The 22,636-nt window shown below is 36.7% G+C and overlaps 1 protein-coding gene across 3 annotated transcripts; it reads left to right on the top strand.

Annotated features, from left to right (window-relative positions):
- Positions 1–252: 252 nt before the first annotated feature.
- LOC110827222 (solute carrier family 12 member 8) lies at positions 253–22,589 on the top strand. Of its 3 annotated transcripts, none has more exons than XM_022058684.2 (12): positions 253–329; positions 1,169–1,445; positions 5,570–5,750; positions 6,468–6,613; positions 8,173–8,404; positions 9,193–9,394; positions 11,639–11,739; positions 12,730–12,863; positions 14,308–14,655; positions 15,307–15,480; positions 16,871–17,049; positions 19,575–22,589. In XM_022058684.2, the coding sequence occupies exons 2-12, from the start codon at positions 1,224–1,226 to the stop codon at positions 19,738–19,740; spliced, it is 2,085 nt and encodes a 694-aa protein (XP_021914376.1). In that variant the 5' UTR covers positions 253–329; positions 1,169–1,223; the 3' UTR covers positions 19,741–22,589. The 3 variants fall into 3 exon arrangements, with proteins under 3 accessions (XP_021914376.1, XP_021914374.1, XP_021914375.1); XM_022058682.2 differs by lacking the exon at positions 253–329 and adding an exon at positions 480–623; XM_022058683.2 differs by lacking the exon at positions 253–329 and adding an exon at positions 630–1,034.
- Positions 22,590–22,636: the final 47 nt, after the last annotated feature.

Below are 22,636 nucleotides of genomic sequence, written 5' to 3'. Positions count from 1 at the left end.
AGTTGCTAAGATTTACTACTCCCCGCCTTGGGGCTTGGCTAACATTTTTAAAAACGTGACGCTCCGCCGCTGTATACCAATGAACTTAAAATAGTTTTAGATTTTTTCATGCTGTTGAGATGGACTTCGGAATTTTATAATTTACGATAATGTGCAGTTGCCTTCGAAAATGAAGTACCGTTTTCTGATACCATCTCCACGCCCCTTTCCTCAAGAGATAGGAAGAAGTTTTGACAGATAGTTCCTTTGTACTACGTGTTCATTTTCTGTAGTGTAAGCACAGATACGTTATCGTCCAAGGATTTTCCATTGTCCACCGCAGAGCAAATGTTCGTTTATGCAATTTAATTTAATTTGTGGGAAATGGGCTGCAATTAGCACTTGTTTTCGGCAAATTTAATCAATATGGTTTTTGGTAAATGCAATCAACTTGGTTTCTGCCAAATGTAATCAACCTCCTACTTATTATTGAAACTTGTATGTTGGTCACATTGTATCCACCAGTTGCGTGTGCGTGGGCTGCTAGTGGGCAGGAAGATGATATTGTGTGAAGATGTAGATAAAGATAAGGAACTAATAGTTCCAGTGATTATCAGATATCGTTATCGTGATTGGACATGCTGGTATGGTTACTTTCACGGCGTTGCTGTAATATGCTTGTAGAATTTTATTTAATTTAAATTGTTTCCTTGAAGTGAAGTTTTGAAAGAAAGAGGGTAAAGGCCGTCAACCTAGGCGATGCTGTCATGTGTTCCAGGATGTTTAAGAGCGACGTTTTGGAGCATGACTAATATGTAGGAGAAGGACATTTAGGCGTGATTTATGGATACGTGTGTCATTATATATTTAACTATTCTTTCGGTTGCATTTTTATGAGTTTCTACTTGTAGTAGAGTACAATATGGTATAGTAAGTTACACATATGTCCTGAAGCAAAGGAAGACAGGACTGAGACGTTTAAGAAATGATAATTTGTAATTGACCATAAAGTGGTGGCTCAACTTTCAGAGAAGAGCTGTGTGTTACGAAAATTGGTTTGTTTAAGTTGTATTATAATGGTTTAATATGAATGTCAAAATGTAATGAAAACGATTTGGAAGATGTATGTAAATCTGAAGTGATTTTTTTTGTATGATTTGAGGTAATACTCGTTTGGTTTTCATTGCAGAAGGTAAAATGAAAAAGTGAAGTAACTTGCATAATCTCCAAATACCATAACCAGAATGGACTCATCATATTCCAGCGACAATGGTAGGGTCAACAAGGATGTTGACTGGGGAAGGTTTGGTCTTGGCAAACGAGAAGCAAGTTCACAACACCAACAACCAAGTGATAGCAACAGGACTGACAGACTGCCAGGAGGAACTGATTTTGGCTATGAGTATCGTTATGGTCCAGGTGGTCACCAAGCTTCTGAAGTCAATGAACTCTTTGCAGAAGAGCAGGTATTGAACGTTGTTATAAATTCTGGATATTTACTATCAGGAACTTGGTAAAAGTGGTTATAAATTGTGGCGGTTTACTATTAGGAACTTGATAAACTGTAGATGTGGTGATTTAGTATATGCAAGTTGTGACTGACTGATTGATCAACTGTCTAAATCATAGATTAGAATTCTTTAGAAGTTAACATTATGCTCAACTAGTCAAGCAATTCCCTGTGTTTTATAGAAAATGGACGCTAATTACCATGCTCACAAGAACCTACCACAGGTATTTATCCTGAGCCAGATAAATCCACTCCATACCCTTTAACAATGTTTCCCTAAGGTCCATTTTAATATTTCCCTCCCATGTACACCTTGTTGTTCTGACTGAACGTTGTGATTGAGTGGTAAACACTCCTGTTTCGTATTTGGGAGGTCCCAGGTTAAAATCACCGCCCAGACACCAGCTACTCCGATTGTGGTTGTTATAGTTTTCCTCAGTCCCTCCAGGAAAATGCTGGGATAGTGCCTTAAATTAGGTCATGACCACTTCCTTCCACATCCTTTCCAATTCATTATTCACTGTTATCCTCTCATTTGATACTATATAGTCTGAGTGGTCTTTTCCTTTCAGGCTCTGCAACCAGTTCTGTACACATATATCATCTTTCCCATGCATGCCCTGCGCATCTCATCCTCCTTGATGTTATTGCACTAATATTTTGGTGTACAGTAACAATTATGGAATTTCTTGTTATGCACTGTTCTCCATCCTCTTGGTACTCCATTCCTCTTAGGTCCAAATATTCTGATAAATGCCCCGTTCTCAAACAACACCCTCAATCTGTGTTCTTCCCTTCATGTGAGAGCCCAGTTTTCACACCAACGTAGAAGGATAGGTAAGAGTGGAGATTAGGAATTGCATGGTAGCATGCTTTCCTTGAAATAAGTTTGGCTCTTCATTTCCAAGATATTTGAAGTTTTCCATGTTTTGAGAGGATTTATAAACCACCTTTATGTAATGATTTTATTGTGTAGTCTGGTGACAGGACATTAACTTACTTATCCTTGTGTTTGCTTATAGATGACTGGTTGAGTTTTGTCAGCATAAGTATTTTCTTTAAGAACACATTGGTCTAGCTTCTCTATCAATTTGAATATTTGTGAACCAAGTACTGGAACTATATCCATTGAAGTTTCGTGGTGTATAGGTTGTTTAAACACACTCCTCAGTGCAGACATCACAATGAAACAAGCTGTATTGTCCTGTTATTTTCTCGAAACAAGCATGTTGCTTATACTGTGGTATAGGAGTTACCCCTGTGTCTAAGCATTATTCCATGGATCACTGCTGAAAGAGGTTTCAAAGAGATATTATCATAGAAGAGACAAAGATGTTTAAAACATGCATGTACTGAGAGGCAGAGGAGGAATTACAGATGTCGGTACATATTTACAGTCCAGTGGCAGACTTGGTAATGGGCCTTTATGTTCAATAAAATGCAGGGAATTTCTTGACCAACTGAGCGACCGTCAGCTTCTCAATGACTTCTGTATGGAATTTGGTAAAGAAAATGTAATTGAACAAGATATGAGTGCGACCTGCCATATGGTGGCAGTAATGTCAGTCATTTGAATGTGATAAGATAACATGACTTCACCAAAGTGATTGACACATTCATAATATGAATCAAGACAATTATGAAGCTGATGTGTTTCAAATTTAAATGTTTATAAAGCTTGCTAAAGTGTGGGTTTTTGAAGATTGTTGTCTTCTGTGTTATTGCACCGTGTAGTCTGTTAGATCTCCACCAACATTTCAGAGGTCATACTTCCTCTGAAACGTTGGTGGAGATCTACCAAATTACATGGCTCAAAAACCCAGAAGACAGCAATCTTCAGACTCACCGCTGTGAAAACCTCAAATCCTACATGTGAGTTTTTAATTATATTTTTTTACTTCAGACATTTTAAGGAACAAAAATGTAAATTTAGTGAGTACTTTACAGTAATTGCAGTTTTAAAAACTTTGATTCATTGAGCCTAAGAATTTGTGTTTCATATTTTGTATTTTTTAGGTTATGTCATGATGAAGGTGTAGATTGGTGAAGGGAAAACATTTTTTATTTTTATGAGTGTATTCCAGAACCTGCAATATTCAATGGAGAATAAAAATGAATGTTATCTTACTAAGTATTAACTGGAGTAAAAATGAAAGAAAACAAATACTGATAAGTATCTGCCTGGTTAATAAAATTAATGAAAGTCCCATGATTATAATACAAACTGCTGAGTTCAGAATAATATATTCATGTGGAACATATTCTAAGCTTTATGATACAAAAAATGTATAAAAACAAAATTGCTTAATTTTTTTTGTTGCTCATTGAATTTGCTTTGCTATTTTTTAATTATAAGAGTTCTATTAACTGTGCCACTACTTTCTTAAGGTTGGGAATTTCACAACTTGTACTTGCAAACTTCAAACACTAAGTATTATTCTAAACATGGAAAAGTAAACCATGAAATTAAACTAGGACAAGTCAGTAATTTGGTAAAGTGGTACCTTACAATCTAATTTTCTCTTCACTACCTTAAATACTGAAAACTGTCAGTAATAATTAAAGCAAAATGAAGGCTTGAGGTGTTTAAAATTGCCAGTTACTGTTGAAACATATATGTGTACCATTGTTTAAGTTATCTGTGTGGATAATAATCCTATTCCATTTTCAGAGAGTAGGTGTTAAGGTGGCGACTGACTTGTAACATTTACTTGTAATGTAACATTCGCGGCGAGCATGTTACATTACACCACAACTGGTGAGGCGTATCGAATGCTCGTTTTGAACGCTCAGCTCGACTGTGCTCGTGTGTGCTCCATTCATTTCATTCAATATGTCGGACGTGGAGGTTGTGTTATCTTTGTTTAATTTAATACGCTACTCTTATCTAAAGAACTCGTGAATGCTCGTTACGATGCCGCTCGACTGACTGACTGACTTGTAATGTAACACTCAAGGGGATTCGCGAAAAAACTGACAACACGATGGAGCGCCCGCGAGCGTGAGCGGCTCGCATTGAGCGGCTCCGTTCGCTGTCTTCACTTGTGTAATGCTCGATTTGTAACACGTTACATTACAGGCAAATGTTACAAGTCAGTCGCCACCTTTAAGTTGCATCATGTATTTTTTAAGACCTGAGTGAAAATCTGTGCAGGTATGTTCCAGCAGAGTGCATGACCTTGTAACATGCACCTATCTTATCTCATACTTGTCATGTTTGAAAGTATGTCACAAATATTTGTCCAGATTTAATTTATGATAAATTCTGCCTTGTTTAGACTGTTCATTTAATTAATTAGTTCTGGAAGTTTAAAATATTCAGGGAGCAGTGAGATCTGCAAGTGGGCATAATTCCAAAACCTATATATTTAGGTAGTGGGGTTGCACATTACAGACACTCTTCCATATTACATATTTTAGGTCCTCTTATGTTTTATGTCAGTATAAAACTGGTTCATATAGTTAACGTGAAGATAAATATCTGCTGGTATTTCTCCACAAAACATTTCTTGATTAAAGTATTTAGTTGTACTTAGGGCATGAATGTGTTTACTGCAATTTACAAAGTTTTGTGAAATGAAGATATTTAAGATGGAGATAACATATATCATGGTTATATAGTTAGCATTTTTTCCTGTTCAGAGTTCCAGGTTAAAATCTCAGCTGAGGAACTGACTGTCCTCATAAAAAAAACTATTTGACCACCTTAAAATCAGCCACGACCACTTCCATAGCCATTCCACAGTTTTACACTGCATGGTATGTGCAGCTAAAATATATTTATTATCATGATTCTGTGTTGTGGTTACATTAATGCCACTGTTATTCATGTATTAGTAAGTGTCTGAAGGCAGTAGAGTCTTCTTCGGTGATAACCAACATCATTATGAGTTTCTAACATTTTGGAGATTGTCTTTGTCTCTGACATAAGGGATTGTTGTCATATCAGTGAATGTCAGAGAAGTCTACATTTGACTCAGGTGCTGTTACAGATTCAAATTATTTTTGAGCCTGAAGGCTCAGAAGCAGAAACCGTGTCTGCACATTTAGCACTGTATGACTGCATCTTTATTCTTTCAGGGAGACAAACCATGGTGGAAGTCACAGTTCTTCATATCAGAGCCAGTTCTGTTTGGAACATGGGATGGCGTCTTCACTTCATGTCTGATAAATATATTCGGTGTGATTGTGTTTCTGCGTTCAGGCTGGATAGTGGGTCAAGCAGGTGTCCTAAATGCAGTACTTATTGTATTTGCCACAGGTTAGTGAATCCTTCAAACAGGACCAGCAGGTGTAATGGAGAAGTTTTCATGTGTCAGTAATAGTTATAAAGTTAGTTAATGATGTCTTGCTTCGTGTATTTTCCAGATTATAAGGTTTTAAATGAAAAATAAAAAATAGCCTGTTGTACTTTTGGACTCTTGAATTCTTACAGATTTTAGGAACTGTTTTCTAGGGTACAGAGTTTACCCTGGATCCTGGAAGATGTGATATTTGTTTTAGAAAAAGTTTTATTTTTGATTGTCTATTTTATTGCACCAGCACCCCTTTCCTTCAAAATAAAAATAATTTGTGAACACTGTGCAGAAATCTAGCTTTGTGGAAGATGGTGTTTTATTATGAATGGGAAGGAAAATAGATAATGCAACTGTGAGATCTGAAGTTCTCATGGCGATGAGGATGAGGTTTGTGATGCCATGTAGACTCATAGGTAGATACTAGCATTTCAGAGAACTATAACTTTCTCTATCTCCAGGGCTGAAGTGATATCTCCAAAACATTGGTATCAAACTGTGAATACATGGCATCACAACGTAGAATTATGAGGTCAGAACAGTAGCATAAAACATTTAAAACAAGCTTAGTTTTGTTGCGTCTGTTCATAATTGTATCAAGAATGTATGTAATGTGAAGGACATTATCCTGATTAATAATGTATATCACCCATTCCTAAATGTGTTGATTTTATTGTTACCAGTGTCTGTGGCTCTTGTGTCAGTATTATCTGCTGTTGGAATCTGTGAGAGATGTCGTATGGAAAGTGGGGGTGTGTACTTCTTGGTATCTCATGTGCTGGGTTCCAAGTTTGGAGGAGCTCTGGGACTACTCTATGTTTTTGGGCAGGTCAGTATAATTGGTCCAGTGGCAGATGAAAGTGAATCTTTGGGTTCTAAAACAGGGATTTTCTTAACCAGCTATGTAGCTGTCATCTGCTAATAGAAGACCCTCTACCATGAAGTCTGTTATTTATTCAATCTAACTACAGTAATATAGTTTTTGTTGGTGTCTTATTTTGCCAGTAATGTTACATAATAAACTCTGTTGTAGCAGAAACCAAAGTTTCAGTACTACTGAAACCAAACCCTGCCATTTGATATAATCCTGAGTTGGTTCCTCTAATCCTCAGAACTATCTCCTAAAGTCTTCAGTATACATATATAGAATCATGCAAAATATTTTCCTCACTGATAAATCTTAAATAGAAGTTGGTACTAGCAAATATCTTACAAGCTTTGAAATGTACAATGTCATTTAAGCACAGGTAGTTGTGAGAATAATAATGAATTCTTAAATCAGGAATACATATCTTACAGAGTAAGATTTCAGGTTCTCACAGTGATGAGTATGAAGACAGCCACCTTCATAACTTACAGAGGTTCCCACCCTCACCATATTGGTACTGTTAAGACTGCAAGGAATTTTCATTTTGAATATGAGTTGCCTTATGCCTTGTAAAATTTGTTTGCATCCATTATCTTCACTAAGTGAAGAGCATATCTGTACTTCATCTAGGTGTAAATTTGCCTACACTTTCAACAAAAATAACCTTTGCCAAATTTATATTGTTCTATAAAGGTTTTCTTGATCCTTTGCCCATTCCATTTAAAATGTATGGTGCTATTAGCTTTTTGTGTATTTACATTTTAAATGAGACTATTATGTTTTACCGTATTAGGAGGTGCAAAGCCCTTTTAATTTTACAATGCTACTAATTTACAAGGAGCATAAAGTTCTTTAAAGTTTCATGATTCTGCATGAAGTAGCAATATTTTTGGTTGGTGCTTAGGCCTTCTTGTACCACTTCCGTGCCTGTCATTATTTCTGATTCTTTAGTTATCTTGGATATTCTAATTGAGCTGGTCCTTAACCTAAACATAATACAATTTAATGCCATCTAGACTGACATTATCAGGATCACTAACACTTGTCTGTCCTCTTTTTTTCTTAAACTCATTTATAGCCTCTTCTCTGGCTCGTGCAGTTGCTGTTATGCTGAAATGTCAGTCTTCCATAAATTTTATAATTCTCATGTCCTCTGAAAAGTTAAGATTACTGATCATTGTTCTTGTTTGGTGCATTCTATCAATGGAACAGGTGTTTTAAAACATTTCACAATATTACTACTGTTCAAAAGCCAATAAGCAACTAGGTGAAAATGGGGGAAGGTTCACACTATTTATATCCACCATCCTTTACAGTGGTGCCACATCGCTTTTATGATAAACCAAAGTTTCTGGGTTTTTTAAATATTTTTATTTGTTATTTTAGTTTTTTGCATAATATAATGTCATTGTCCCTATGAGGTTAGTAGCTAAGTGATTTGACAGTTGATCTCTAAAAGCAACACACATATACACAAAATAAAATAAAATTGTTCCGTACAAATTGTTTTGTCTGTTTAGGCTGTTGGATGCGCTCTCTACGTCTTGGGATTTGGTGAATCTATGGCAGGATTAGTTGACTTAAACTCACCATGGGCAGAACGAGGTTTTGCCAGTGCTGCAGTGCTGTTGCTTGGCGTGATCAATGTTGCAGGTGTCAAGTGGGTTATAAAGCTGCAGTTCATGTTATTGCTTATCCTTCTTATGGCTGGAGGAGACTTTGTTGTTGGCAGCTTTATCCACACAGATAGTGGTGAGGCACTTGACTTTACATTTTTAAATTTTAATTTATATGTGTATTTACCATTTTGCCAGCTTCTATGCAAGTTTAGTAATACCTCCTACCATTCATTTACTTACTTAATTTCTGGCATACAAGTCTGTTTATCAGGTGGAGAATGGCCTATAAGCTTACTAGGTTCAGTATAGCATGTTTTATAAAATGTTGAAAATGTCTCATTTATTCATGTTATCAGTCTAATTTATTATGTAATAAATAAATAACTGCCTCTATGGAGGAGGGTCCTAGAGAAGCTGATAGTTACTCAGATGGTAAAGAAATTTCCCACCCCTTATGAATCTGAAAGTTCATACACATGTGAGTGCGCTCGTGCGCACACACTTTGTCTTACATACTCTCTCTATCTCTCTTTTTGTTTCTTGCTTTTACACTTACATGTAATTTGTGTGTCTGCAAATGGAAAAAGTGATGAACATGATAGGTAAAGTTGTCCATGTGCTTAATTAAGTGTCATACCATGAAGACATATTTGGGACCGGAAGTGTAGCTCCACACATGCCAGCAGCTAGTGAAGGTCATTGGTCATCTCAGTTCCCTTTATCACTTTATCTATTGGGAAAGAGCCACTGTTGTCCATTTGATAGGAGACTGGGTGGGTCCCACAGACAGTTTGGGTGTTATGTTGAACAGAAAAATTCCTGCTTCTGCTGGACTGAAATCCATTCATCTAGTGACATGGTTGGATGTCTGTTGTAGCAGACAATGTTGGGGAAATTGTTGCATGCCATTTTATGTTTCAGAGAATGGTTTCTCAGGGTGGAGGTCAGAAAACTTTGTTAACAATACATTTCCTGATTTCCAAGAAGACAACAACTGGTTCACTGTGTTTGGAGTGTTCTTTCCAACTGTGACTGGTATCATGGCTGGCATCAACATGAGTGGTGATCTGAAGCATCCATCTAGGGACATTCCAAATGGTACTTTGGCAGCTATTGGCACAGGGTGAGTGTGTCATATAAAAACAGAATGTGTAAGGAATATGCTCTATTACCTTTGCCACCTGACTCAGTCTCTAGCTGCCCTTTTAATTGTTTCTTTCCTTCACAATTTTTTGTCCTCTAATATATTTATTTTCCTTTGTAAGTGGTGAACTAATGTTCATATAAATACCTTTCTGTTGTTTAATGTATTTATCAGGGGACCAGCTGTGTTTTATGACATTTATTCCCTAGAAATTTTGAAGTACAAGATAAATCCTTCAACATTTATTCCAAATTCATTAATCACCATGATCTTACAGTGTCAGTCATTGATAAGTAACTTCTGAAGTTGGTACATTATTATTAAATAACCAATGAATTAGTCGCTTATTTCGTTTTTGACTCTGCTGCATCTGTATGGTATATTATATTGAATTCAAGTCTGGATTAAATGCAAATTATTGAAGTCTTGCCTTTGAATCAGTTGATCCATGAATAGCTCATGGTAGTCACTGGTTTGTGCAGTGAAGTGGGAATCTTCTAGCTTGATGTGTAATATGGGGAATGTTGCGTGTAGTATTCATTGTTCAAATGGTACAGGTCATTCAGGAAGTGTGAATAGTGCATAGAGAATTAAGTATACCAAGCAAGACCAGCAACTGTAGTAAATAATGACAGTCATCCATGTTGTTGAACTCATATGGAATAACAGGAGAATGTCAGTGCATGAATTAGCATGAAGATTTAACATCACTGTTGAGAGTGTCAACACTTCCCTCCATGGCAATCTACTGTTCAGTGTTTTCAGGTCATAACAGGTGAGAAACAGAAATGATATGAGTTCATTGGTTATTCTGAATTAACATTTTCAGAGGGAATTGTTGAATTGCATTACAATCTCCAGTGAGACATTGTTTCCTCACTTTAATTTTGAAACCAAGCAGTGAAGTATGAAGTTCTGCACCAGAATGATTCAACACAATGACATGCAGGTATGCAAGGTAATTATCATGGTGTTTCAGGAGGCTCAAGGTGTTTTTCTTGTTGATTTTCTGTAATGATGCCACACAGTTAATATTGAAATTAGTAAAGGGCTAAATTACTGTGTTTGATCGCTAGTAGATTTTTTCTCTTTGCTTCCATGTCTAGACTGGCTTTGGGGGGGTCCCATTGAGTACCAGGGGCTGTTTTCCCTGGAGGTAAAGTGGCCGTTGTTTGAAGTTCACATGTTCCTGCCACTGCCTTGGTTAAGAATATGCTGAACCTTACTTTTTATCTGCCATACATAATCATGATATGGTGCATAAAGTCAGAGATAACTTCCTGTTTTTAGTGTCGTAGGATCAAATTATTAAGTGCCAGGTCAAATTTGATAACCTTTAATCTGCATATACAGTATTTGTAAAAATTGCCTTTGTGTATGTGTGTTATTACTTTCTTTAAAGTCTTAAACTTAATCAGGAGTTACCCCTCCAGGTAACTTTGACCTAACCCTCTCTTCTTATGGACTTAGTATAACATAGAACTTCAAAAACTTGTTCCTGTCAACAAACACAACCCTTGTACCATGGGAGATAATCTGAGACTGATAACATATCTATATTAGAACTCTTATCTTGGTTCTCACTTGTGGTTTATCAGGGAAACACATCATAATTATCTGCAACAAGACTGATAAGTATTTTTTCAATAAGGGAAGTCTAATATGCTAAACTTTTGAATTTAATGCCACTGCATATTTGGATTACAACTGATGGATTTCACACTGTTACAGTTGATTATTTCCTGGATTATTCTTGGTTTACAAAGTAAAGTCTTAGTCTTGACTTCATGATGGTTGTCACTGTCTTCTTGCACGTTATACGCTGCTGCACTTGCTCTGTGGTGCTCAAATTGTTGATTCAGTATTGAGCTAGCTGTTTGCAGGAGGCTCATATTTATAGTTCTACTAGTCATTCAACAGAGTGCTCCTACATTCCAGAGCACAGCACAAGCTACCACTTGGTCTTTCCACACCTTGTTTCATTCCTCCACTATCAGCTGTTGCTTGATGTCATTGTGGGTGAACTTGCTGATGTAACAGTGACATATGCAACAACATAATAATTTTATGTTCATTTATTATTTTCAGAGCTCTTTGATGTAAAGATTTTATAAGTATTTTAATTTTATGTTTGAGACAGTGATCATCAAAACTGAAGGACTTCAGTTATGCTGTATCATAAATGGTTCCAATGCATTATGTATTTATTGTATTTGTTTCCAGAACTTTCCTGTACCTCATTTTTGTACTTGTTCTTGGATCTACATGTGAACGTGCAAAGCTTCTAACTGACTTCATGATAGCTGCCAAGGTATCTGCGGTTCGTAAGTATCGTATGCATGATGACTAGTTCAAAGTTTGAGTTTTTGTAAATTATATGTATTCACATGTTTGACAGAATTCACTTTAAAAATGTGTGGACCCAGGAGAGAGAGTGGTTGTGATGTTAAAGTAAAGGGTTTAATAAGGAACTTCATGACTTTAATATTTTCCTTGTGATTTTTTCTGTGTATTTTTACTGATTCCATGGAGCAGAATAATTGAGACCCTGATAATTTATTACCTTAAAAACACTTCTTGGATGTTGCATCGTATAATCTCTTAGAGGTGCTTGCTGCCTTCATCATGAGGGTGATTGTATGCTATCATGAGCCAGTTGAACCCAGACTTTATTCTTTTACCCTCCTTCCTTGAGAATCATTTTAATATTGTTCTCCTATTTATGTCTAGGTGTTCCAAGTGGTTTCTTCCCCTCAGTTTTTGACTCAATTTTGTATACATTTGTTTCCTCACCCTAATAATGTTTGGTAAAGAGTTTAAATTATGAATCTCATTTTGTACTTTTCTATGCATGTGTTATGTCTTCACTTTTTGGTCAAAATACCCTGTTCTCAAACACGCTCAAGTTATGTTCTTCCCTAAGGGTGAAAAACAAACTTTCACACCCATACAAAACAACGGCCAAATTATAGTTCTGACCATGAGATAGGAAGATAGAACAGTGTTGTAAAATATTTCAGTCATAACTGAGGCACAGGCTTTCTTAAAGTTTGGAAATCAGGAGGTCCTGGTTTCAGATCTTGGACCAGGACTATCTATCCTGACAGAGATTTTGTGTGGTTTTCCTTACATTAAATTAGACCATGACTTTTTCCTTCCATATCCTTTCCAATTGATTGTTGATATGAATCCTACCATTCCATGCCATCATTAAATAAATTATAAATAAATGCACTTAAATTAATTTAAAGTCAGGTCAGAAAGGTGTTCTGTATAAATGAAAAGCATTTTAAAACATGTAAATGTATGCACAGGCTTCCTTCTCCTGGCCGGCCTGTATGTCTCCTCGATGTCAAGTTGTCTGGCTGCTATGTATGGTACTCCTCGTGTCTTGCAGTCCATTGCCAATGAGAATGTCATCCCAGTCATTCAAATTCTAGGCAGAGGGGTAAGCCTGAGAATCTTCTTCTATGCATTTGTTTTTTATAAACTTTGCTAACCTTATAGAATTTCAGTACTTGTAAATTTTACGGAATATCATACTAGTTGAAAGCATGATCTTGTGAAATGTTTAATATTCTGTTGGTGACACCATATGAACAGTTTAGAAATGTTGCTTGTCGATTATTATTATTATTATAAAAGAATTAAAATACCGTGAACAGGATAAAGACAGTAGAATATTGGCACTGCTTGAACAGCAAAATTTTTATAAGAATAATAAGATTATTTGTTGATCCAATTTTCAAGTTCTCTGAAACTTTGAGAAGAGTTGCACATTCTTAGAATAATTCAGTCTTATTGGTGGTTCTTATTTGAAGTCTCCTGGTATCAAACCCAGCATGTATCTGCTTGAGCTGTCACATGACCACATTAAATAACTAAAACACACTACTATATCTCAGTGATTAGATGATGTTAATTTAATTTTTGAAGGGTAGAGAAAGTCATAAATTTTCAAGTTTATTTTAAGTTGTACCATACAATTGTCTTCGCTACTTTATTTGGAATGGGTCTGCCTCTCCCCCTAACCTCGGGACTGAGGGCTGTTTCCCTGGGTTAAAGAAGGTGGGGCATGAAGCTGAGTACACACCTCCATCTAGTGAAAATATTTAAGAGTGTGTGGAGCTATGCTTCCACCCCCTCATCACCCCGATGGTGGCGGCAGCAAGAACCTCTGAAACACTGGTAAACGTCTATCAGACTACAAGGCACAGCAGCCCAGAAGATAGTTGTCTTCTTACTCACCACTGTGAGAACCTGAAATCTTAGTGAACAGTCAGTTTTATTACAGCTTACATTCACGCATTCCCTGAAAGGCAGTGGGACACAAAGTGTGAAGTGATTCAATGAAACTTACAAGCTCTCTATGCTCGAAGTGTCCTTTTTGTTTATTCGTTATTTGTTTAACAATGTTGCCAGCAGTTCGTACTGTATGATGTTGAATGATAGGATGATGAATAAATGATGTAGGTATTTATTATAAAATAGCTACTTTTAACCACATTAATTATTCTTTCCTGCACTTGCAATGTTTTTTACATTATTATATAATTCGTTCTTTTGCAGAACAAAACCTTTATAATAGCGCTATACATTTCTATACTGATGTGATATAGGCACACTAGGTCTAACGTAGGCCTTATCCTCAGCACTAGGTGTAGATGAGTGACCAGCTTTATGCTTCTGCTACTTTGCCCCTTCGGAAACAACCTTTAATACCCAATTAATGGTTGGACCTCAACACCAGTCTGGACATGGTGGTAAAGAGAAAAATCTGTGTCCTTGGTGGGAATGAAACCTTTGTTGTCCATCCCATATCCAGTCATTGTACTGACTGAGCTGTCCGTGTAGTATTGGATATTTGAATTGATTATTTGTTTTTGTTTCAGCGTGGACCTAACAAAGTTCCTATATATGCTATGGCTGTAGTTGCAACAGTGACATTGACATTTATTCTTGTTGGCAAGATCAACACACTGGCACCAGTCGTTACCATGCCATTTCTTCTTACATATGCTGCTATAGATTATTCATACTTTGCACTGGCACAAACATTTGACATACAGTTGAGAAGAGAGGAACGATTCAAAGCTCAGGATTTCCAGAGCCCAACATTTGATACAAGTCCTCGTGGAGGTTATGGAGCTGTGGGACATAACCATTCAGAAGCAGTTGAAAAGTTTGGCAATGATCTTGATAAACTTTTCCCTGAAAGAACTCACCATAAGAAACATTGTGTAAGTTTTCATTAGGGCATTATAATCTCTTCCTTCTTTACAAACTGGATTCATTCTGCAGTTCAATGAAACTAATTGCTTGAAGTATTAACGTTTCTAACACTCATGAACTTAATAATGTATTAAGATCTTCATTGCTATACCCAGTTACAGGGTGAAAGTTGATCTCTCTCATTGAAAGAAGAATGTAGACTGAGGGTGTTTGAAAAAAGGGTGCTGAGGAGAATATTTGGACATAAGATGGAGGAAGTAATACCAAGTGTTAGGTTGGTCATGTAGCATGTGTGGAAGGAATGTGAAATTAATGCAAACTTAAAAGCAAGAGAACTTATGAAACAAAAGCATACATGGGAAGATAGTATTACAATTAATCTTGAACAGGGTGTGAAGATGTGGGTTGGAGTCATCTGGCTCAGAATAGGGGTCAGTGGAAGGCTGTTGTAAGCTGAATAATTAAGTTTCATGTTTTATGAATGGTTGGAAATTACTTGACCAACTGTGGAGCTGTTGTGGTCTCAGGAAGGATTTTGCTCCATGGAGGTGTTAGTTTATAAATGTATATTAAGGTGTTATATTCTTTTAAATGGGCCTTATGCAACATGTACTTTTCTTTGGTTTACTGATAATCCGGTGTACTTTGTTTCTTATTAGGGAACGCATAGCTCTGGGACATCTAGTCTAGTGTCATCACCAGATGAACATTCAAGTATCCGAAGTGGGGAAGAAGAGGTTGGGAAGAGTCAGCAAGCGCGAGACACGCACATTCATTCAAAGCCAAATAACTGGTACTCAGGGTTGTGCAACCGTTGGTTTTCCCTTGTGGGGGTAAGGAGCGAATAGTATTCCAGCTTTGTGTGTCTATATTTCTAAAAACTTCATAGATTGACTCATGCCATGTTTACTTGTGTATAAGATGACCTCACATATAAGGCAAGTCCTTCCAAATTTCATAGTTTAAGGAATAATTATTTTAATCTCTTGTCTTCCTCCTGTGACATTTTCACATTAACCCTTTAAAGCCCAGTGTACCATCCGCTTTAGTAATCAGTAACTCTGCATTTTGTATTTATGGGTTTTGTGGGAGTATTTCCTTCAACTGCATAAACAAATATATCTTTGTAATCGTGAATGCTGTGTTTTCTTTGAGCTATATACGAAATTCTTCAATTTTAGATGATCTTTGTCTCCAAGGGAATGAGTGGGTCTTTTGAATTTTATTATGTACAAAAGATACAATTAATAATAAGTAATTGAAGAGTCCAGTTTTAAGACTTGCTCAGTCCATTCGTCACATTTTCCTGCTAAGTGTAGTTCTTGTAAGATTAGTAAATTCTGTTTAATTTGAAGCATTGTATGCGGCAAAACACAACTCTCTTTGTCTTATAGGGTGCTGAAGACATTAGTATTTTTCAGTATATAGACATTTAAATTGGGTGATTAAAATCAATTTAATTTCATACTACATCATTATTTTCTAAAATGTAAACAGTGTTAACATCTTGACACTCAGTACATTTATTACACTAGTACTGCCTCTCAAAAATGTTTGTTTTCCCAAAATTTTGTTGAATGACCTCGTTGAGTTTTAGAATTACTCTCTTCTGTTCTTTTTTGGTCTTCCATTGCTTCTCATTTGCCACTTAGACATCCCCTCCACTGGAAGTGACAATTTGCAGTCAACAATAGCACTAGACATACAATGATTCTATTAGTATATAGTTTACCAGAAATCACTGAAGCGTGTTCATTTTATTGCTTCATTTATGAATATAATATTGTCCTTTATTTGTGCTTGGAAATAAATGCCAAAAGGACCTTGCCTTGTAGCGAGATAAAAATTATTGTTGGCACTGCAGTATAAAATGGTCTAAATTGTGAGAAACAGTTGCAGGTGTTTTGTACTGACATGTACATGACTGGTATATTCTGTTCTGTTTTTGGAATTCTGTACAGGTGTTTAAACAGGCTATTCTGTTATTTCCTTATTTAAAACTCTCTTTCTACATTAAACAGTTTCTTTTAATTAGAGATAATTTTACATTTGATTTTACTCTTGGGACCAGAGAAATTTTTGTAGTAAGAAAAGGTTCAACTTCAGACAGAATTTATTGTATAATGATATCAGGGATATGGACTTGCTTCTGATGCCCATATTTTTCTTAATGTGTATCCAGTCTGTGACACTAAATGTAGATATAATGTCTTCTGTGTTCAGGCCATTGTGAAGCTACTCATCATGTTCTTGGTTCATTGGGGCTATGCTCTGGCTAATATTGCCGTGGTATTCTTGGTGTGGTTCTACGTCGGACATGCAAACCCTGCCGTCAAGCCCGGCCTAGCGTCTGAGTTCCGGTTCTTCACTTGGCTTAAGAATGCGCTGCTCCGTTTAATGGGGTAAGTACTTAAATGATTTATCAGTCTATTCAGCAACATTTTTGTGTGTTTGAAAGGTCTCTGCTGAATTTCTTTTAGATGTCAATAAAGATTGTTGTCTGCTTGGATGTTACACCATGTAATCTTGTAGATCCATCAACAAGATCACACAACATCTGGACATAGAAGAGTACAATCAATATCTTCACTGCCATGAGACTGTCCTTTCTGAGACATGAATATGGTAATTTCCCAAATTAAAATCTTCATATTGTTTGGAGGTAAAAGAGTTGAACAAAGAAGCTCTACCATGTCTTTACTTGTACTGATACAATGAAGTGATGAAGTTCAGAGTATCAGGTCATAAGCTGCAGTTGCATGATACATCGTTGGCTTCATTACAGTATCCTGTAACGGTACTGTCATAGTACCTGAGTGCATTAATCAACCCAGTGATACTTCTGTATTTTGCAAAGAATTTGTTTTCTGTATATAAAAACAGTAAAACTTCTTTTACTAATGAAAGTGTCATACTTTCTGAGATTTTAGTTTCTCACAGGAGTGAAGACTTCTGTTGCAGTCTTCTGGGTTGTGACATCATATGATCTTTCAGTTGGAGATGTAGACAATACATTTCTCCAGTTCCAGCTGGTAACCACATAGAAGACCAAACAATGTCACAGCACACAAGACCACAATCAGCATTATACATATTTTTCTCCATATATGTGTTTAACTGTTTGTAACATATGCAGCCATAGTAATTGACAACTCCCTTTCATCATGTCTGTCTAGTAACTGAAGATTTTGTTTCAGTGTTAGGCCATATTTCCTCTATTTATACTGTTTCATCTCTGGTTCACATTCTGAATTGGAAATCAAATTAAATGTAATCATGGGGTTTTACATTTTTCACTCTAAAATGTTATTGAGAAGCAGTATACACAGAGGACTATGTGGATTGTATTTTAGAATAAATTTTGAAGCTCACTGTACTCTATAGTAAAATATATTTTTCTTGTTGTGACCCATCTATATATCTATGGCTATGATATATTTGTTCCAGTTTTCCCCCATAAAAAGGTTTTCAGCCTCCAATTCATAAGATAATTATACAGTGGAACCTCAATATACCATGCCTCGTTATACTGCGGCTGTGATAATGTCCTCCAGTACGATTACATGTTTTATGTCAATTTCACATATAACGCAGGTACCGAAGCTCTCCCCTGAAACCTGTATTATATCAAGGTTCCACTGTATTACAGTGTGTCCACAAAATCCCTTCGGGGTTTTGAAAAATTGTGGCGCGCAAACAAATTGAGCTAGCCACATGCGGTTTGCGGCAGATTACAGTGAAACTCTGGAAGTTTTTTACTGACCTCATTAGACTTCGATTTGGGCTCCCTTGGTAGCACGGAGAATGTTCAGACGATATTCGAGCTCTTGCCATGTTCTGTGGAGCATGTCCGCTGGAATAACCGAGATCGCATTCCTGATACGGGTCTTCAGGACATCAAGTCCGTTAATTGGTGTTCGGAACACATTGCTCTTGACATAATCCCACAGGAAAAAATCCAGTGGTGTTATGTCTGGCGAACGTGGAGGCCAAGGCATTGGACCATCTCTGCCGATCCATCTTCCTGGAAACATGAACACCTACCTGGACATGCTGGAACTGTACGCAGTACCACAAATTTAGCACTTACAGCCACACATTATTCTGCATCAAGATGGTGCTCCACCTCATTGGGGTCTGCAGGTACGTGCGTACCTAGACAGGACATTTCCAGGAAGATGGATTGGCAGAGACGGTCCAATGCCTTGGCCTCCACGTTCGCCAGACATAACACCACTGGATTTTTTCCTGTGGGATTATGTCAAGAGCAATGTGTTCCGAACACCAATTAATGGACTTGATGACCTGAAGACCCGTATCAGGAATGCGATCTCGGCTGTTCCAGCGGACATGCTCCACAGAACATGGCAAGAGCTCGAATATCGTCTGAACATTCTCCGTGCTACCAAGGGAGCCCACATCGAGGTCTACTGAGGTCAGTAAAGCACTTCCATAGTTTCACTGTAATCTGCCGCAAACCGTATGTGGCTAGCTCAATTTGTTTGCGCCACAATTTTTCAAAACCCCGAAGGGACTTTGTGGACACACTGTACTATTTTATTTTTCATGTCTTCATGGTTTCTGTTTCTAAAAATGATAGCTTTCAAAACAACAAAGTTAAATCCTGCTGACAGACTATTTACTATATGCTTATAAAGAAAGGCAAAATTGTCTCTGTGCTTAAGCATCATATGAAGACATGAAGCATGTGTATTGTTAAAACTCCATGAATTTTTTTTTCCTGGCACTATAATATAGGTAAGCAGCCAGCTTCATGCTTCAGCCCTACGGATCGTGTGGAATCACTTGTGGAAAGAAAAATTAGTACACCTGCTTGGAACTGAACCCCAGTTGTCCATTCATACCAAGTCACTTTAGTGCCTGTGACTGAGTTTATTCTGTGTGCTTTTATATATTTATTTTTCAGTAAACGTGTACAAGAATATGAGCAGATTGTGGTGACACCTATTCATCCAGGTGTAGAAGTAACCTCAGCTCAACTGAATGAAGAGAATCAAGATTTTGCTTCTAGGAGACGCTATCATCAGTCATCTACAGTCCAGGGCCATTTTGTCAGTGTGGATGAAGACTAGAAACTGTGAGTTTACTCACTGCTATGCTCCCTTATCTCTCATCTTCTGGCCTTTTGTTTGGGGGTGGGGGGGATTTAACGAGACAGAAAGATCTGTTGAAGTGAGAAAAATGAACAGCATTGGAAAGGTGCAGTAGATGTGAAGTGACATTTTTTTGGAGAAACAGTGAACATGTGAAATGAATTTTAGGAATAGTTTGACAAAACAAGTAGTTCTCTGTTCAGTCTGCTCTCTGTTGATTGTTGTTTTCTGGGCTATGATGCTGTGTGGTCCTGCATTGCTTGAAGCGACATTATAGAGATGTAAGTCAGAGACTGTTAGTGATGACAAGTAGCACTAGAAAACACTAAAAAGTTCATGTCAGTATCACGGTTTGTGTTTGTGCTTTTTAAAGTTAAGATTCTTCTATTACATTCTCTGTTATGTTGGCTAAAGGAGATTGATAGTACTGGTACAGCTGTTGGGGTCAGAGTGTTAAAGAAGTCTGATGATAACAGACACAGAGGGTCATTCTCTCAGTTAAGCAAGATGGAAGCAGTACAAGACAGGGATGGGAGACTGCTCAAATGGTACTGTGCTCTGCGCACCAATAGGGAGGGGGCAATGCATATACTCTGATAAATATATATGTTGACTTCAGGTCTTTCCTCCTTTTTGACCTTCACGATGCAGACAGCAGGTTTTCAGAACGCTGATCTTGACTCAACGTTGACACCCAAAAGGATTTCAGTGCCATTATTTGCTGACCAAGTTTACTCAGAATCCATAATAGGTGACACGGGTTTCCGACTCATTGTTTTATAGTCATTTGTTGTCATCCAAACCACTGCTGCCACCACTACCACCTTCATCTTTATCTTCCTTTTTCAGAGTTCTGTCATTATAGGTTTCCTTTTCCCTTACTGTACAACTGCTGAGCATTGAATTTCCTCCCATCTTCTTGTAAATCTTGTATAATAATGGCTGTATCTGTTTTCTCAGTATGGTGTTGAGCCAACTTATTTTCTCAGGATTATATTGCCGGAATATTTTATTTTCTCTGCCTATGCAATATCCTCATGTCTCTTGTTTCTCAGTTTGATTTTGCATCCATTTTTGCCCAGTGAATCATGAAAACCTCTAGAAATGTATTTTTGAAGACTTCAACTGAACTTTTTCTCTCTGATTTTATACCCAGATTCTGTCTCATTATTATGTATTATGATGTGTGTGTTTATGAGGTAATTTAATAATTTCTGAATTCTTGTGTGTCATAAACTTCATACATCTTTGTTGTTGATCTAACTAAAAAAATAAAACTGGCTTTTAAATAAGATATTAATTGATACTGCACCTGGTAACCAACATGATATGCTTAAATATAATCGGCTATGGCAAAGAGGAGGCTAAAGATGGTACTGAAGTACTTCTGTTGGTCTCAATCTTATCTCACATTCAATTTATTGCTCTTGTTAGGTTTTACCATGACCTGTCCATAATGACACCTTCTGTAGAGACAGACTGCAATCATAATGCCATGCAGAAAGGTTTATCTTCTGGTAACTGACCACTTTTCTTCAGGCTATATGTAATTACTTTTCTCAAGTCGACAGTAGTGATGTTTGATGCTGTTGGTGGGAGGAGTTGTAACACTGTGTTTGGTGCCACTAAATGTCATGCTGTATTACAGAACCGCAGAAGTATCTCTTTACGTTGAACTCCAGTTTACTTCATTGTTGTGGGGAATGATTAACATATTTTATGATTACTTCTAAAAAAATAACATTATATATGTTTTATGCTGTTCTGGACTGGCTCACAGAGTCAGCAAGCCATTCTTAGTCATGTCATTTATAGTTTGTATGAGAGGTTGTTGATCCTGTAGAAAACTGATTAATATAGAAGTAAGGAATTATGAAAAGCCTCTGACAGACGGACCTAACAGAGCAGCGGAGGATGGGACTGAATGGTAGAGGAGAATTGAGGAGGCCATGGACCGAATACGGACCTGAGAGCCATAGAAGAAGAAGGAATTATGATGTTGGCAACAGTAATAAGTAAATGTACATGACAGCCACATTTATATATAAAATTATATACAAATCACGTAATATAAGTACTTTACTGCTTTTTACTTTATTTTCAATCAATGAATTAATTGTTAAATTCATTCTTGGCATGTTGACTTTTGAGACTCTTGATGAAGTTATCTTCAGCATTGCCCTTTGAAATCTGTTGTTTATAATGCTAAAAATTTTGTGTAATGTTTTTGTGCGGAATGAAACCTGGAGCTGCTGTGTTTACTGTAGCCCTGTTAAGATTGACTTAATAAAAATACATATCACTAACTGAATTGTAAATAGGATATTGCAAGTGGGATGTACACAGACTACATGAAGGCTATATTAAAGCCATATTTTTCATATTTACCATATTTATACATCAGTGTAAGATGCATTTTGAAATATGCGCCAGAAATCCGTAGAATCCTGAGCAAAAAATATATAAAATTTAAGACACAAAGAAGCTTATTATTGTCATAAAGTCACTAAAGCATTTCATTGCTATGTGATTAACAGTGAGTTGAAGTTTGTATCATTCGTTACACAGTGTTTCTGTTGAGTTCACCTCATCTGGAGTGAAATTAGATACGTTGTGTATGACATCATGTCCAATTGTATCAGAAATGTACCTTCACATATATGTAGTAAATATTTTAAAATATTAAATTATGGGAGTGCCAGCCAATATTGAAGAATAAAAGTAACTAATATATTTAGCATGAATGTCTTATGAGATAATTTATAACAATAATTTATTTTTTGAAAATGTATATATCTGTTTCTGAGTAAATTATGCATTGTGATTTATATTATGAGGCTTTTCCTACTTACCTTGATATTTTGCATTATTTTTC

Source organism: Zootermopsis nevadensis, unplaced genomic scaffold (genome assembly GCF_977971745.1).
Source record: "Zootermopsis nevadensis isolate Lab colony 2312 unplaced genomic scaffold, Znev_1.0 Znev_ptg000017l, whole genome shotgun sequence".
In the NCBI taxonomy this organism is placed as follows: Eukaryota; Metazoa; Arthropoda; class Insecta; order Blattodea; family Termopsidae; genus Zootermopsis; species Zootermopsis nevadensis.
This window is presented reverse-complemented; position numbering and strand designations above follow the sequence as displayed.

Excerpts from the sequence above, each read along its gene's own strand:
- LOC110827222 (XM_022058684.2), top strand. The coding sequence starts at position 1,224 with ATGGACTCATCATATTCCAGCGACAATGGTAGGGTCAACAAGGATGTT. Across the intron at positions 1,446-5,569 it reads AACTCTTTGCAGAAGAGCAG|GGAGACAAACCATGGTGGAA; the intron begins GTATTGAACGTT and ends TTATTCTTTCAG. Across the intron at positions 17,050-19,574 it reads GCGCTGCTCCGTTTAATGGG|TAAACGTGTACAAGAATATG; the intron begins GTAAGTACTTAA and ends TTTATTTTTCAG.